This window comes from Eumetopias jubatus, unplaced genomic scaffold (genome assembly GCF_037043125.1).
Source record: "Eumetopias jubatus isolate StellerSeaLion01/CBP00866 unplaced genomic scaffold, mEumJub1_p1.0 scaffold_13, whole genome shotgun sequence".
NCBI classification, from domain to species: Eukaryota; Metazoa; Chordata; class Mammalia; order Carnivora; family Otariidae; genus Eumetopias; species Eumetopias jubatus.
Genome location: NW_028274819.1, coordinates 92681530 through 92700038, shown reverse-complemented (window position 1 = coordinate 92700038; position 18509 = coordinate 92681530). Strand labels below are relative to the sequence as shown.

Here is an 18509-nt window from a genome sequence, read left to right as displayed (position 1 = left end):
ATCTCAAGTGAGCCCTTAATTCTGCCAGGCAATTATAATGCCTTTCTTTACTTCTTTCACAACCTCACTCTCCTAAATCACATTTGTATGCCTTTTCTTTTTTCTTCAACTTCTAATACCTCCTTCCCCATCCTCACTCTCAGTTGGTGACAGTACTTCCTGCTTCACTGAGAAGTAGAAACAATCATAAGGAAACTTCCACAAGCTCCCATCACCATTTCTACTCACCTAACCAGCTGCCTCTGTGCTCGTATACTCTGCTTTCTCCTCAGTTGCTAGGAATAAATTGTCTGCTCCAGATATAAGCCAACTCTGTCTTGTGCACGATGCCCAGTTCTCCTTTGCTTACTCAGGGACATTGTCTAGCAATTCTTTTGTTTTTGTCCTGTATCATTAATTTTTCTCTCTCTCCTGCTTTCTCATTAACATGCCAGTATGCTGTTCTTTCATCTTACTGCCTGATGCATAGTAGCTTTAATAAAATATTTGGATAAATGAATTAATAAATAAAATGTTTGGCTAAATAAAAGTGTGTGTAAATGGTTTTGAGACAGTTCCAGTTGATAGGAAAAGGCTGAAGGTCTAAGAGAGAAGGAATGAAGGAGCATCAAGACCCCTGAAGAGAAAGGAGGGTATGGGGCTCACATACAAGTAGAGGGATGGGCATTGGATAGGAGCATGGAAGGGAAGGAAGGGTGGGTAGTTGTGGAAATTTCACAAGAGTATAGAAGTTTTGAAGTAATCATTTGGAGAAAGGGAGAGGAAACTGACTAGAGAAACATAGGACTAACTGTCAGTGTTGAGGATCCAGCTAAGGATAGTAACCATGAATTTATAGTGGCATCATTTTCTATATAATAATTATTCTTGGTGCCTTTTTCAGGGGAGCAAAGAATGTTGGATAGAGTAGATTGATAATGTTTATTGCCATTATCATAAATTATTTTTTATTTTAAAAAGTTTTGATTTTTTTAGCTAGGTCTCTTTGTCTTCATAGACCATTGTCTGTTACTATAAATGGTACCATTAAAATAATGACCTTTATGTGAAACCCCACACTTGGAACATACTTACAAGTCAGGATTTGTGAAATGTGTAATTTGACAAGTGAGTCCTCCTAAGTTTATAATGACCACATTTCTTATGTAATCATGTACAAGGAGCCACTATTTGTCATATAACTATTTTGTTTTGGATAAATGGATTTAGATGTGGTTTTAAAACATTTGTATTTATGTTTTCTTTTTTAGGGGCAAAGAGGCCCCGAGTCACTTCAGGTGGTGTATCAGAGTCTCCTAGTGGCTTTTCTAAACACATTCAATCCAATTTGGACTTCTCTCCAGTGAACAGTGCCTCTAGGTAAGATTAATCAATAAAGATCAAATAGTTGTTGAATGTAATGTTCCCATAAGAAGGAATGCATGTATAGATTTTTTCTTAATAATGAATGTGATTTTTATCAGTGTGAGAATGGTAATGTCATATAAGAAAGGCCTGATTGATTTTATCTGAAGATATATTTTTTTCCCATATCTTAATGCTCCAGTGAAGAAAATGTGAAGTACTCCAGTTCCCAGCCAGAACCACGGACAGGTCTTTCTTTATGGGACACCAGCCCTTCATATATTGATAAATTGGTACAAGGGATCAGTTTTTCCCAACCCACATGTCCTGATCATATGCTGCTGAATAGTCAGTTACTTGGCACCCCAGGATCCTCACAGGTAAGGGAATTTAGTTTTTTCAAGTAAGTGATGAAAAACTTCTAGTTTTTGTCATAACCTTTTTTTAAATGTATAAATCTTAGAAATATAGTATTAACACTTTAGTGTATACAGATTTTTTTTTTTAACAAGGAGGAGAGAATTAGAGGATGCTTTCCTGTATAAGAATCTTAAGTCACATAAAAGAATTTTCAGACCGAATAGCTATGATATGACTGCTTTTGGTAATACCAAATTTATTCAGGTTTCCTCTCTTTGACATGTAGAACCCTTGGCAGCGCTTGGTTAAAAGGATGACACGATTTTTTACCAAATTGGATGCAGACAAATCTTATCAATGCCTGAAAGAGACTTGTGAGAAATTGGGCTATCAGTGGAAAAAGAGTTGTATGAATCAGGTATGTTTCATTGATTTTCCTGAAGAAAAATGTAAATATTTAAGTAAAAAACGATCATTATCAGTATATTTTTGAAAAAGAAACAATTGGGGGATGCCTGGGTGGCTCAGTCGCTTAGGCGTCTGCCTTTGGCTCAGGTCATGATCCTAGGGTCCTGGGATTGCTTCCTGCATCGGGTTCCTTGCTCAGCGGGGAGCCTGCTTCTCCCTCTGCCTGCTGTTCCCCCTGCTTGTGTACTCTCTCTCTCTCTCTCTTCCTCTTCCTCTCGCTTGCTCTCTCTGACCAAAAAAAAAAAAAAATCTTAAAAAGAAACAACTGAGATTGAAAAGACTTAAGTAAAATGTTCTTTACCTTAAGAAATAATATTGAAAGTCTTCTTAAAGGTTATTAAAAATATCGAGAGGCAAATCATTGTTTTTAAAAACTATATATACTTAAATTGTAACAGTAACAAAGATACCCTTCTATGAAAGATGAATACATTAACAGTCCCATATTTCTTCCATCTCCCCTGCTCCCACCTACCAGTTTTTGTTGTTTATATTATTATAGCATATTTGTAACATTGAAATTCTAATCTGTCTTTAGGCTTTTCAAAAATCTGATGTCATAAAAAACAATTAGAGGTGAATATTATGTATTAAAGAAGACTGATAAATAATGTAATGCATGATCTTTCACTAAATCATGGATTTAAAGAAAAGAAAGCTATAAAGGATGTTATTGGGATAATTGGGGAAATTTGAATATGGTTTTATATTAGATAATGTTTCTGTATAAGTGCCAAATTTCTTGAGTGTTATAATATTGTGGTTTGTAGGAGAATGTCTTTGTTCATAGGAGAAACGTGGAAGTGTTTGTCTTCTATAGCTTGGTTGAAAAACTAAAAAAAAAAAGACAACCACATAAAAAAAGACAAGTAAACATATACTTATCTAGGTTGATAAGACCAGTGAAGGGTATATAGTTATTATTGTAGATTCTTTCAGGGTTTTTTTTGTAGATTTGTAAGCTTTCAAAATTAAAAGTTGGGGGAAATTGTTACTGTGCAGAAATCTGAGGCCAGCCTGATTTTCCTCTCACTTGTGTAGGTAATTTATTTATTCTTTTAATCAGGTAGGTTTACTGAGATGAAATTCACGTAACCTAAAAATCATCACTTTAACCATTTTAAAGTGTATAATTTAGTGGTTTTGGTATATTCACAAGATTGTGCTACCATCATTTAATTCTAGAACCTCCCATTGCCTCAAAAATAAACTATACCAATTAACAGTCACTCCTTCCTTTCCTGGCAGCCACTGATTTACTTTCTGTCTCTATGGACTGCCTATTCTGGATATTTCATATAAATGGAATTATATAATATCATATAAATGGCTTTTTGTGTCTGTCTTCTCTAACTTAGCATAATGTTTTCAGGGTTAATCCGCATTGTTTACATTTATCAGTATTTCATTCCTTTTTATGGGGAATAATCTTCCATTTTGTGGATAGAAGACTATTTTATTTATCCATTTACCTGTTGATGGACATTTGGGATGTTTCTACTTTTTGGCTATTATGAGTAATGCTGCTATGAACATTTTTGTACAAGTTTTTGTACAAACTTTGCCAGGGCTGTCATAACAAAATACCATAGACTGGGTGCTTAAACAGCAGAAATTTATTTTTTCACAGTTCTAGAGACAGAAGTCCAAGATCAAGGTGCTGGCAGGTTCGGTTTCTTCTGAAGCCTCTTTTCTTGGCTTTCATATGGCTGTCCTCTTGCTGCCTCCTTATATGGCCTTTGCTCCGTGCACATGGGTACCTGTTATCTGTCTCTCTCTGTATCCTAATTTTTTTTTTCTTACAAAGATACCAGTCATATTGGATCAGGACCCACTTAGTGGTTTCATTTTAACTCAGTTACCTCTTTAAAGACCCAGTCTTCAAATACAGTCATATTCTGAGGGGTTAGGGCTTTAGCATACGAATTTTGAGGGAATACGATTCAACCCATAACAATATGTTTTCAATTTCTTACGTATATACCTGCTAATGGAATTGCTAAGGCGTATAGTAACTCTGTTTAACTTTTTGAGGAGCTGTCAAGTGGTTTTCCAAAGCAGCTACACCATTGTACATTTCCACCAGCAGTGTATGTGTTAAGCATCTTGTACTTTCCCAGAACATGAGGTTCCAGTTTTGCACAATAGTGGTATACCAGTGTATTTTTTAGTCATTCCTTGAAATGAGAAGTATTACAAATGTTTTTGTAATTGAGGCTAAACTTATTTATATTGCCTTAGGTTACTGTATCAACAACTGATAGGAGAAACAATAAACTGATTTTCAAAGTAAATTTGGTAGAAATGGATGAGAAGATCTTGGTTGACTTCCGGCTTTCTAAGGTACATATAACAATATGTTTTCTGTTTTGTTTGTTTTTTTAACTTTGTTTTACTGTTATTAAAGAAGTATTACATGTTCACTGTAGAAACCTAAAAAATATGAAAACATATAAAGGAGAAAATATGAATCAAGTTTAATCTAATCATCCAGAGAGAACAGAGACCTATTTTATACTGTATTTCATTATGGTAGTCTTACTACTTCTTTAGTATGTGCTATATGGAAATGCTCTTATATGTAGAGATTTTTTTTTCAATGGCATTATATTTGTATATACATGGCATTCGTAAATATATGGTAACATTGATTTCATTCAGTGTTCTGAACATTTATTTTTTGTCATTATCCTTCTAAAACATAGTTTTTTCAAATGACATTTTCCTTATTATAGAAGTTTTTTTGTAGAAAATATAAATAAGTAAAAATAAAATAAAAATAATCCTAAATTATACTGTCCAACAGTAATTACCCTGAATATTTTAAAGCATTCTAAACTTATTTAATCCATATATATCTTTTTAATAACAATTATGTTTGTCCAAGTGTACAATATAATTAATGAGCATTCATCTGTCATAAGTAAGTCTGTGATTAGTATTTGTATACGTAGAGTCTTATTCACATTTCTGGTTATTTCTTTAGAAATTACTGATTCTGAGGTTATAGTTTGGCCTTGGTATGTAAGACCAAATATGTTTGCTGAGAGATTGTGTATGGCTCTAAAGGAGGTTGGAGAAACAAGTCACATTCTAAAATTGGAAATTTGCTGCATTACCATTGTCTAGATGCTTAGTATGGGATTAAATTATTAAGATCCTAGTGTAATGAAATTCTTCTCATAACTGAATCACTGGCTTTGTTGCCACAGTATTTTGGCAAGACTTCAGTGTAGTTGTGTAGCTTAATTTTAGTTTACAAACCCCTAGTGCCTATGGAAAACAGTGACTTAGGTCCATAGATAACAATGCTTGAAATAGACAAGATGCCATTGTTTCTGCTCTCTGAGCCCAGTGTGGTGGGAACTGTGATGGGCCCAAAAGCAAGTTGGAATTACTTATGTAGCTATTTCTTCTAAGACTTTTGGTCCTCAGAAGAGGACCTGAAGAGAATTGTAGGTGGACATCCTTAGCTATGTCCACCTACAATTGTCTCTACTTACCACTAAAGAGAGTTTGATTTTATGGCAGTCTCTTTTTTGATATTATTTTTGGATATTATTCCTAATATAGGGTGATGGATTAGAATTCAAGAGACACTTCCTGAAGATTAAAGGAAAGCTGAGCGATGTTGTGAGCAGCCAGAAGGTTTGGCTTCCTGCCACATGAGAGATCCACTGGATTCCTGGTGAATATAGTGCTGCTATGTTGACATTATTCTTCCTAGAGAAGATTATCCTATTCTGCAAACTGCAAACAATAGTCTCTGAAGAGTTGTCTTCCCTCTAGCCAAACATTTTCCAATTCTTTTTGTATGTTCTTCATACAAACAATACCTATATCTTCATTGTAAGTAAAGCTTTGGGGAACGGATGGATAGAACTCATTAGATATTTCTTCATCCTGTGTTTAGTGTCTAAAGACCCATGTGATGGAAACCAAGCTTTGGGGATACATGAGCTTACCAGCTTTTATACCAGTGTAATGAAAAATATTCTTGTCGCATTGGTAACAAAACATTTGGTTTCATCCAAAAAGTAGGTGTTTCCTATGTTGATTTAATTATATGGATGGATTAGTAATAAAGCAATCCTGTGACTTTTGGACAGTAGATTTATCAGTCTATAAAGTGAAACCAACTTCAAAAAATATATCCCCATGATTTGTACTTATATTTTCACAAGGGCCTTACCAAGTACATAAATCTGTTTTTGAATTATAACTGTTACTTAAAATTGCAAGTAGGTATGTTTTCTCCATTGTAGTTAATAATATATAAAATACTGGTTTGTCTTTCAAGTAGAAGTTGAGCATGGACTCTAGTGCTTAACTACCTTTACTGTAAAATTACTATTGCACATTTTAAATATTTTTCTATATTATTTTCTACTTTCACAGCCATATTTTAATTCTTTATTACAGAAATAAATTCTATTTTGAAAATGAATAGCTAACTCTGTGGACTTCTTGGTGACCAAGCTTCTAGGTAGTAGGGAATAAAAGAGGAGGGAGAAGTAAGGAAGCTGTGATAGAAATAGATCTGATCCTAATTCTTTTACTATTAAGTTTACTAAGACTTTGTTCTTCTGATAAAATTTATATTAATATTTGAATGTTTTAGGTTGGGACCTGTATTCCTTTCTCTTGGTAATTTATAAAATTAATCATTTTAGTCTGAAGCTAAGAACATGTGAAATTTTATGGTTAGAGTTTATCGCTTATTAGTATATACTGGTAAATTGTGTTCACTGCAGTATATCCATAGGAGAAATAAATTTGAAGCAATAGGTGACTCCTAAGAATTGAGCCAGTAAATTCTCAAATACGAAAAATTTTTTCTTGAGAATTGTGACTAGTAACTCTCAAAAACAAAGTTATCTCAGGCTTTGACCTCTCTTGTGAGCTTTAGACCTTTACAGACACAGCCAAGCTGACATTTCCACTTGACTAATAGTGAACACGAGACCAAAACCAGCTTTTGGTCCCTGTCTTCCAACCTGTTCTTCCCTAATTTCTCCTAATCCCAGTAAATGCTACATTCAGCTCTCCAGTTCCTTAAGCCAAAACCCCAGGAATCCTCCTTGACCTGGTTTTCATATTGTACATTTAATTCAGCAAATCCTATTCCATTTAGCAAATTTATCCACAATCTATCCTACTTCACACCTCTACTAGAAGCACTCTAGTTGAAGGCACTGTTACCTCTCTTTTCATATTACTTATCCTACAACAGTTCAAAGAGTCAGAATGATCTTTCTAAAATGTGAATCAGTTATCCTCCCCCTGTTCTCGATTCTCATGGCTTTTCGTCACACTTCAAACAAAATTCAAAATTTTCTTTCTCACCTCCTGGCTTTACGGGATCTGCCCTCTTACCAGCGCCTGGGCCTCCTCTGCCCCTCTTCTTACTTATTATCCTGCCCTAGCTGTATCTGCTTTGCTGTTCTCATGTTTACATGAGCAGACACATTCTTATCTCAAGATCTTTTCCTTTGATGTTCCCTCTCCCTGGAGTGCTTTACTCCCAAACATTCATGTGGCTTGTGCTTCACTTTAAGTCCTTGCTTGTGTCACCCATTATGCAAAGTCTTTCCTTGACTTATCTAAAATGTTACCCCACTTCTATCATTCTTTATTTTTCATCATAACACCATCTGACATTATAAGATATTTTTATTTACCTATTAAATGTCCATTTCCCTCATTGCTATGTAATATATAAGCTCCTTGAGGTCAGGGATCCTATATGTCCTGTTCACTTCTGTGTCCCCAGCACCTAGAAGAGTGCCTAATGTATTACAGCATGCAATGAATAGTTGTTTAATGAAGAAATAGACACTCCATTGATCCGGTCTATCCTCAGAATATATCTGAGGATATTCCCCAATCACTGTCCCACTGTTTTGTTTTCTTCATAGAACTGATTACTATCTGAAATTATAGTCTGTCTCCCACACCAAAATGTAAACTTAGACTTCTTCATTTCTTTTTCCCTTTGTATATCTTCCCCCGCCCCTTCCTGCCCCTTTGTATATTTTGTATGTGGAACAGTACCTGGAATATAGTAGGCCCTAAGTAAATATTTGTTGAACAAATAAATTAAATATCAGATGAAGAAAATGCTACAGAATATTGTAAGGGGAAGGTGAATAGATGGATAGTAAACAAACTTTCTCAGCTATTGGAATTTGTGTAGAATGAGGGGGAAGTTCCATTCAGACTTGGACAGATTAGCTCTCACAGTAATAATTACATGAGCATTGGCAACCGCCTCTGTAAAGAGACTGATAATAACGACATTTTAGAGTTGTTTTTAATCTTAAATGAGTTAATGTGTATAAAGAGTATAGTATACTGTGTTGCACAAAAGGCATTCAATAAACATAAGCCGCCATAATTTTTCTGCAGTGTTCATTATACTGTTGGGAGAATGTGTTTACTCCCATTATTATTATTATTTTTTTTTTTAAAGATTTTATTTATTTGACAGAGAGAGACATAGCAAGAGCAGGAACACAAGCAGGGGGAGTAGGAGAGGGAGAAGCAGGCTTCCCACGGAGCAGGGAGCCCGATGTGGGACTCGATCCCAGGACCCTGGGACCATGACCTGAGCCGAAGGCAGACGCTTAACGACTGAGCCACCCAGGCGCCCTACTCCCATTATTAAAAGTAATGTTTGCTTAGCAACGAAAATTTGCAAAATGCAAAAATGGGGGGAATGGAATTATTACCCAAAGATAACAGCTAAAATTTTGATGGAAAGGTCAACGCGTGCTGCGTTGTGTGTATGCATAGTGTGGTGTATGAAGTGGGTATGATTGTTGAGATAAATATAAATACATACAATGTGTATGGTTTAACAAGCAGTTGTAAAGTTAATCTGTTTAACCAAACTCAGTTGAAGAAAGATCATTTCTGGACCCTCACAAGCCTTCCCTTGTACCCCTTCCCACTCAGAACCCACTCCTTTCCCCCAGAAGTAATCATAAAATTTATTTTTATAATAATCCTCTCCTTGGTTTCCTTTAGTTTTCTCAGCTATTTATGCATCTTTATTTTATTTTTTAAAAAAGATTTTATTTATTTATTTGAGAGAGAGCGTGAGAGCGAACACAAGCAGGGTAGGGGCAGAGGGAGAAGCAGACTCCCCGCTGAGGAGGGAGTCTGATGTGGGACTCGATTCCAGGACCCGGGACCACGACCTGAGCTGAAGGCAGACACTTAACCTACTCAGCCACCCAGTCGCCCCTATTTATGCATCTTTAAATGACGTAGTTTACTTTTGCCTATTTTAGAACTTCATATAAATGAAATTATGCTGTATGTAATTTTTATGTGTTGCTTTTTTATTTTCATTAGCATGAATAGCTTGCATGTATCGAATTCATTGATTTTAATTGCTGTATAGGATGCCATTTATGAGCATACCACTAAAATTATGTATGCTTTCTACTGCTAATGGATGTTTGCGTTATTTACAGTTTGACACTATTATTAACACTCCGACACTATTATTAACACTCCTGCTAAGAACATTGTTGTTCATGTCCATGAATTCTCTAGGTCCTGGAGACTAGTGTGTATACCTATGAGTGGAATGGATGGGTTTTAGGATATGCATATCTTCAACTTAAGTAGAATAATGGCAAACTGTTTCAAAAGTGATCGTACCAATTTACACTGCCATGGAAAGAGGATGCAATTGCTGGAAAAACAGTTTGGAATGATCTATTAAAGTATCAGAATTTTAATAGCAGAATATGTGTTTCTAGTATTTCAGACTTTCCCCTCCATTTGATGCTGTCAGTCTAATTTTTGCCAAGTTACTGGTGTAATATTTGTTTGGTATTAATTTGCTCATACCTAAGTTTAAATAAGGTTGAGTATCTTATGATGTGCCTCCCCCAGTCTTTTCCCCATTTTTCTGTTTTTTTTTTTTCTTAATGATTTCAGTTGTTTATACAGTCAGCATACTAGTTCTTTGTCAGTTGCATGTATAGCATGTACACTGTCCCATTCTGTGGCTTATTGTTTCAAATTTCATGGAGGTTTGTAATTTTAATGTAGTTCCATTAAGATCTCTCCTGGCTAGCTTTGTTTCCTATTAAGGACTCATTCTGTACTTCAAGATCATGAAGATTTTCTTGTATATTATTTTCTAAAAGCTTTATAGCATTGGCTTTCATGTTTAGATCTATAATCCACCTGAAAGTGGATTTTGTGTATAGTGTGAGGGGAGAGGTCAAGGCTCATTTTTCCCCCCACTTGGCTATCCAGTTTAACATTGGTTAATTGCAAAGATTATCCTTTTCCTCCTGATATCCATTCAGTGTTCAGATTTCCAGTTCTTATGTTTTACAGGACACTTTTAAAAACGATTTTATTTATTTGGGAGAGAGAGATTGAGAGAACGAGTGGGGGGAGGGGCAGGGGGAGAAACAGACTCCCAGCAAAGCAGGGAGCTAGACATGGGACTTGATCCCAGGACCCTGGGATCTTGACCTGAGCCAAAGGCAGACACTTAACCGACTGAGCCACCCAGGTGTCACATCTCATTCATATTCTAATTGGAATTTTTTATATTGGGTTTTGGAAATTCTTTATATGTCCTAGATACTAGTTCCTTGTTGGATATGTGGTTTGCAAATGTGCTCTCCCATTCCATAGCTTGCCTTTTCATCCTCTCAACAGGTTTGAAAACAGCAAAAGTTTTAAATTTCAATGAAGTCCAGTTATTATTTCATTTTACAAATGACATTTTTGGGATCTGTTAAACACAGAGTCTAACAATCCTTTGTCTAGACTTAGACCGCAAAGATTTTTCCTATATTATTCCTGAAAGTTTTTGTTTTTTCATTTTACATTTAAGGTTGTGATGCATTTTGAGTTAATTTTTATGTAAGGTATGAGCCTTAGGTTGAGTTTAATTTTTTTTTTTTTGGCCTCTCAATATCTAGTTGTTCCATTGCTATATGCTGAAAAGGTTATCTTTCCTCCACTGAATTGCTTTCAGACCTTTGTAAAAACATCAGTTGGGTGTATTTGTAGGTCTCTTTCTGAGTTCTCTGTTCTGTTTCATTGTTGTGTCTGTCTGTTTGTCCAATAATACCACACAGCCTTGATTACTATGCATATATATTGTGAATTTGGTAGATTGATTCCTTCCAGTTTATCTTCTTCAAAATTGGTTTAGATATTCTAGTCCTTTGTTTTTTCATATACATTTCAGAATAATCTTGTCTGAATGTAAAAAAAGAAATTTGCTGGGTTTTAGTTTTATTTTGTTTTGTTTTTTTTATAAATTTTATTTATTTATTTGACAGAGAGAGACACAGAGAGAGAGGGAACACAAGCAGGGTGAGTGGGAGAGGGAGAAGCAGGCTCCCCGCCGAGCAGGGAGGCTGACGCAGGGCTCGATCCCAGAACCCTGGGATCATGACCTGAGCCGAAGGCAGATGCTTAACGACTGAGCCACCCAGGCGCCCCTGGGTTTTAGTTTTAATTGTGGTAAAATGTATACAACATAAAATTTATCATTTTAATTATTTTTAAGTGCCGGTTCAATAGTGTTCAGTATATTCACACTGTTGTGTAATTATCACCATCATCCATTCTCAGAACTTGTTCATCTTCCTGCACTGAAACTCTTGTACCTATGAAACAGTAACTCCTCATTTACCCTTCCCCACCAGCTCCTGGCACCCACCATTCTACTGTCTATTTCTATGAATTTGAAAACTTCTAGTCCTCCATATTATAGAATCATATAATATTAGTCCTTTTGTGTCTGGGTCATTTCACTCAGCATTTGTCTTCATGGTTCACCCATATTTTAGCATGTATCAGATTTCATTCCTTTTAAAAGCTGCATAATATTCCATTGTATTTATAATACACATTTTGTTTATCCATTTATCCTTTGATGGACATTTGAACTGTTTGTACTTGTTGGCTATTGTGAATAATGCTGCTGTGAACATGGGTGTACAAATAATCTATTTGAGTCTCTGCTTTCAGTTCTTCTGGGCATATACCTAGAAGTGGAATTGCTGGTTATATGGTAAATCTATTTTAATTTTTTGAGATAACTCCATATTGTTTGCCATAGTGGCTGTACCATTTTACATTCTTACCATCCTAGAGTTATAACAATATGTTACATCTTAATTTTGTCATGAAAGGACTCTAGTCCTCCACAGCTTTGCTTCTTCCCTTTCCCATTTTATTTTACTGATGTCACAAATTACATCTAACATAGATTTACAATTATTTTTATGCATTTATCTTTCAAATCATGTGCAAAAGTGGAGTTCTAATTGTTTTCTCCCTATACATAAGGCTTCATTTTTCTCTGGCTGTTTTTAATATTTTTTTTCTTTGAATATGGAGGTTCCTCAAAAAATTAGAAATAGGAATACCATACAATCCAGTAATTCCACTTCAGAGTATTTACCAACCCCCCCCAAACCCTAATTCAAAAAGATATATTCATCTTATGTTTATTGTAGCTTTATTTACAATAGTCAAGATATGGAAGCAACTTAATGTCTATTGATACATGAATGGATAAAGAAGATAAGGGGGGTGTGTGTGTGTGTTGGAATATTACTCAACCATAAAAAAAAAGAAAATTTGCCATTTGTGACAATACAGATGGACCTTTATGGGTATTGCACTAAATGAAATAAGTCAGAAGAAGACAAATATATGATTTTGCTTATATGTGGAAAGTAAAAAAACAAAAAAAGCCCAGAAACAGACTCAAAAATACAGAAGAAACCGGTGGTTGCCAGAGGAGAGAAGGGTGGGGGAATGGGAGAAATAGGTAAAGGGGGTGAAGAGGTACAAAACTTCCAGCTATGAATAAATCACAGGGATGAAAGTACAGTATAGGGAATATAGTCAATTTAATAACTATGCTGACAGATGGTAGCTGTACTTACTGTGGTGAGCATTTCATAATCTATATAATTTTCAAATCACTGTTTACACCTGAAACTAATACAAGATTGCATGTCAATTATACTTCAATTAAAAATAAAAAAATTTAAAATATTTTTTCTTTGTTTTTAGTTTTTTTTTTAAGATTTTATTTATTTATTTGTTTGAGAGAGAGAGAATGAGAGATAGCACGAGAGGGAAGAGGGTCACAGGGAGAAGCAGACTCCCTGCTGAGCAGGGAGCCCGATGTGGGACTCGATCCCGGGACTCCAGGATCATGACCTGAGCCGAAGGCAGTCGCTTAACCAACTGAGCCACCCAGGCGCCCTGTTTTTAGTTTTTAGACATTTAATTATGATGGTTGTTAAAGTAGATTTCTTTTTTGTTTCGAGTTTTTATATAAATTTTAGTTAACATATAGTATAATACTGATTTCAGGAGTAGAATTTAGTGATTCATCACTTGCACGTAATACCCAGTGCTCATCAAAACAAGTGCCCTCCTTAATCTCCATCACCCATTTAGCCCTTCCCCCAACCACCTCCTTTCTAGCAACCCTGTTTGTTCTCTATAGTTGAGTCTCTTATGGTTTGCCTCCCTCTCTTCTTTTTTCTCCCTTCCTCTATTTTCATCTGTTTTGTTTCTTGAATTCCACATGAGTGAAATCATATGGTATTTGTCTTTCTCTGATTTATTTCGCTTAGCATCGTACACTCTAGCTCCATCCACATCATTGCAAATGGCAAGATTGTTCATTGTTTTTGGTGGCTGAGTAACATTCCGTTGTGTGGGTGTGCATATATATATATACACACACCACATCTTACTCCATCAGTTGATAGACATTTGGGCTCTGTCCATAATTTAGCTATTTGATAATGCTGCCATAAACATTGGGGTGCATGTGTCCTTTCAAATCGGTATTTTTGTATCCTTTGGGTAAATACCTAGTAGTGTAATTGCTAGGTCGTGTTAGGTTAACCCCCGTGATGAGGGGTGAAGAAGAGAGAGAGGGAGACAACAGCTCTATAGCAAACTCAGGTGTTATTGTGGCAACAGAGACCTGCAGAGGGCATCACCAGCTAAGGCTGGAGCCCGTGTTGCTTACAGGCTTAGGGGTAGTTATAGGTTCCCGTTGAGGAGGTGAGAACTGCTGTCTTGGGGTGGGAAAAATTTTTGCAGCTAGCCGTGGCTAGAGTTGCTAAGGAGGACTGCTTTGCAGTTAAACTGTTTTTTTGTCAAACAGGATGTACTATGGGCCCCGGGTTTAGGTGGTAATTTTCCAGTCCAGTCACCTGAGGTGGCAGCTGGTAGAAAATGGCGTGCCTTTGGCTAACCTTTCAGTCCGTTTTCCTTAAAAAAAGAAATGGGATTTGGTTGTTGAGGGCAATGTGAGTCATCTGGCTGCTTCCTGCTTAGTGGGAGCATTGAAGTTATGGTGTTTTTCTGGCTTAGAAGATATCTCATTTGGCACGGGAGGGAGATGCTGACCATGTGTTTTTGGATGGCTGTCTGTTAAAAGGAATTTAGTTCTTGGGAGATAAGCTAGATAGGATGTTAAGTATGCAACAAAGTCCCAACAACAGAATTATGCAGAAAAAGGCAAGAGGGGCCATAGCCAGCATAACTGTTGGCTGCATAATAAGTCCCACCATCCGTGAACCCCTTCCATTGAGGAGAGGTTCTTTGAGTTACTTAGGTGAGTAATGACCTGTCTGGTCTTACTGATATAAAAGCAGCACTCCTCTTGTAGGAAAGTGTATGTTCTGGGGCTCCTGGGTGGCTCAGTTGGTTAAGTGACTGCCTTCGGCTTAGGTCATGATCCCAGGGTCCTGGGATTGAGCCCTGCGTCAGGCTCCCTGCTCCACAGGGAGCCTGCTTCTCTCCCTCTGCCTGCCACTCCCCCTGCTTGTGATCTCTCTCTGTCAAATAGATAAATAAAATCTTTTAATTAAAAAAATTTTAAAAAAAAGTGTATGTTCTCTCAGCGTGGGCAGTTAGGAGATTTGGTGTTAGGCAGTTTTGGAGGGTCAGTCCATGCAAAGGAGAAAAGATCCTGGCCGATGGGGTCTAGGGGAATTGTAAAAAAATGCATCTTTTAGGTTGAGCACTGAAAAAAACAAGTGGTGGATGGGGGATGTGGGAGAGCAGGGTGTAGGGATTAGGCACAATGGGGTAAATAGGAATTACAGCCTGTTTAACAATTTGGAGGTCTTGGACAAGGCAATAGGACTTGTCTGATTTTTTGACAGCAGCTAGCATAGGAGTGTTGTAGGGGGATTTGGTGGGTTTTAGGATGTGAGTCTGAAGGAATTTGGAAATAATGGGCTTTAATCCCTGAAGACCTGCAGGACTTAGTGGATGTTGTGGCTGATGAAACAGAGTGAGGGATTTTGGAGTTTGATTGTGACAGGCATATGGTGAGTGGCTACAGTGGGTTCCACTGTATATGGTGGGATCCACTTGGGGGAGGAGGGTGGATAGAGGAGATAGAGGGGAGGGAGAAGCATCTAGGTGGCAAAGTAGGATGAAGGGGGTTGAATTGAAGGGTGCACATTGGAGGGAGGCCTGGAATTTGCTTAGGATGTCTCTCCCTAAGATTGCAGTGGGGCATTGTGGGGTAGCTAAAAAGGAATGAATGAAGGGAGTGTCAAACAGGTTGCAGAGTAAAGGGCCAGTCGTTTATGTGTGGAGGGTATCCACCCCAACGGTAGAGATGGAGGAGCTATGGAGGGGGCTAGAAAACTCTGGTAAGACTAAGAATGTTGCCCCTGTGTCCAGTAAGAAAGAGATGGGCTTACCAGATACTGACAGCATTACCCTGAGTCTTGAGGCAGTGATGGTGGTGGGGGCAACAGACCCCGAGCCCTGTCAGTCTTTGGTGGCAGACCCAGTAGGTTCACCAGGCCTAGATTTGGGTTAGGGGGTTGGTTGGAGTTGGAAGTGGCTGGATGGGAAACAGTCTCGCAGAGTACAATCCAACTTCCAGTGCCCCTTTTTGCCACAGATAGGGCAAGGCTTTGGTGGTGGTTTGGGGTTGGGGCAAGCTCTTGCCTGGTGGCCCTGCTGGCTGTATTTAAAGCGTGGTCCTGGTGGGGTTATGTGTGGGGCATTAGGTTTTTGAGGACCCTGGGAGACTTGCCTGATGACAGCTACCAGTGTCTGATATTTTACCTGATCTCTTTTGAGGTTTTGGGGTTTTTTGCTCCTCCTCTCTATTATCAAACACCGTAAAGGGCACCTTAATTAAATCCCATTGTGGGGTTTGTGGGCCATCTTCCAATTTTGGGGGTTTTTACGGATATTTGGGGCCAACTGTGAAGTGAAGTGTAAGTGAAGATAGATCCTTTCCTTGTCTGTGTTGGCAGTGAAAGTAGTATATTTCGTTACAGCTTTTGAAAGCCAGGAGTAGAAGGGGGCAGGTTTTTCATCAGGGCCCTGGGTGACTTTTTTTTATCTTTTTATAATTGACGGCCTTGAGATCGGTGTTATCCATACCAGCCAGGAGGTAGATAATCATGTGGCCCCTCCTCTGCTTATCGGGTGTATTGGGCAGGTAGTCCCATTTGGGATCAATTCTGGGGACAGCGACGGTGCCAATGGGGTTGTGGGGGCATCCTGTTGCTAGAGGGTGTCTGCATGAATTTGAGCTGCTGCCCAGATGTGTTCCTCGTCCTTGGGGGAGAGCGTGGACGAGGGTGACGTAGATGTAGTAGGTAAGATTACAGGACTGCTTGATGCATAGGCGTTCTTTTCAGAAGGTGGTAGGGCTGGTGACGAAGGAGCCTAAGCACTTTTTAATTTGGGAAAGGTCAGTGAGGGAGAATAGCATATGAACGCGGACAGTGCCTTTGGCCCCTGCCACCTCCCTGAGGAGGGGAACATGTTGGCAGGGGCATGAGGTTTTTTTTTTTTGAGGGGGGTAGGGGAGGAGGCACCGAGGGATGGGCTGGAGACAGGCGCAGAGAAGTAGGAGGTGGTAATGGGGGCTATGCGTCTGCCTGAAATTGCAGGCGGAAGGTTCTTTTGGGAGGGAAGAGGGGGAGGAGTGGGGTTTTCTTTTGAGGAGAAGGACTTGGCAGGGCAATAGGGTTGACAGAGAGCGGGTTTAGATTAGAGGTGGACAAAGGCCTGGATATAAGGGACCTCAGTCAGACCATTTTCTATTGTGTTGGAGGAAGTTTCTGAGGTCACGCTATATTTGGAAATTAGAAGTGCCATTTTTTGGCCAGCGATTATCATTATCTAGTTCATACTGAGGCCAGGCCATATTGCAATCGAAAATGAGATGCTTTTGGCTTAATGCTGGAGGTCAGGCCCAAGGATATTATGGATAAGACACCCAAGAGGAAGGTCGCAAGGGGGCTTTAAGGGGGTCTGACCCATGATGGAGGCTGAGAGAATGAAGATTCCAGTCCCCAAAGAAATGAAAAATATTAGATGAGAGGGGCATCCCCATAGACTTCTACTATTTTTTGAAGGAAGGAGCAAGGAGGGCTCAGAGGGCACCCCCTGAGGGCACGCCGGTGTCAGAGCCCGGATGCCTGGCAGTCAGAAAATATGAGAGGGTTCGGGGGAAGGAGAAATGGGAAAACTCACCTGTATGAAGACGGCTGGTGTTGGATGTGATGTCCAGCAATGGGAAGTGGCCCCTGCCGGAGCCCAAGGGAAGAGAAGAGAAAGCAACAGGAGGGGGAAGTCTAGGCCGAGACAGGGTCAGAAGCGAGACAGGAGAGTTAGCCCGGGGCGGGCCGCTGCTGCCCGCCGCTTCTCAGGGTGCAGGATGGGTTTCTCCTGCACAGCTGGAGCCCTGTGCCCAGAGGTTTGGCACCAAAATGTTGGGTTAATCCCCATAGTGCGGGGTGAAGGAGAGAGGGAGATGGCAGCTCTATGGCAAACACAGGTGTTATTGTGGCAACAGAACCCTGCAGACGGCGTCACCAGCTAAGGCTGGAGCCCTCTTACAGCTTACAGGCTGAGGGCTAGTTCCAGGTTCGGGTTCAGGCGGTGAGTACTGCTGTCTTGGGGTGGGGAAAATTTTTGTGGCTAGCCCTTGCTAGGGCTGCTAGGGGGAACCCCTTGTTGTTAGCCTGCTGTTTTGTCAAAGGGGATGTTCACTATAGTGCGGTTTTTTTTTGTTGTTTGTTTGTTTTTGCAACAGTCAAGGCACGTATCCATTTCCAAGAAAGGAGATTTCAGTCTGGGCTCACAGCATACTCAGGCAAGTGGCCTAAGGATGAGAAACCACGTGGTGGTGTGCCCCGCCCCTGCAAGGCAGGCAGGAAGCCTGGGCTCCCACCGGCCACTCTGCTCCTTCTGTGGTGGACGTGCAACCCTTTGCCCCCGCTCCCATCGGCGGCCCTTCCCAGCTGGGGTTGTAAAGCCCTATACTCAGG

The 18509-nt window shown here is 39.0% G+C and overlaps 1 protein-coding gene across 2 annotated transcripts in view; it reads left to right on the top strand.

Annotated features, from left to right (window-relative positions):
• Window positions 1-6601, top strand: part of CHEK1 (checkpoint kinase 1) — a 28478-nt gene extending 21877 nt beyond the window's left edge. For both annotated transcript variants that reach the window (XM_028125917.2, XM_028125915.2), the window contains exons 9-13: window positions 1251-1359; window positions 1547-1724; window positions 1991-2122; window positions 4414-4515; window positions 5746-6601. In XM_028125917.2, coding sequence (XP_027981718.1) covers window positions 1251-1359; window positions 1547-1724; window positions 1991-2122; window positions 4414-4515; window positions 5746-5841 — 617 coding nt within the window. In that variant the 3' untranslated portion in view covers window positions 5842-6601. The remainder of the gene's footprint in view (window positions 1-1250; window positions 1360-1546; window positions 1725-1990; window positions 2123-4413; window positions 4516-5745) is intronic.
• Window positions 6602-18509: the final 11908 nt, after the last annotated feature.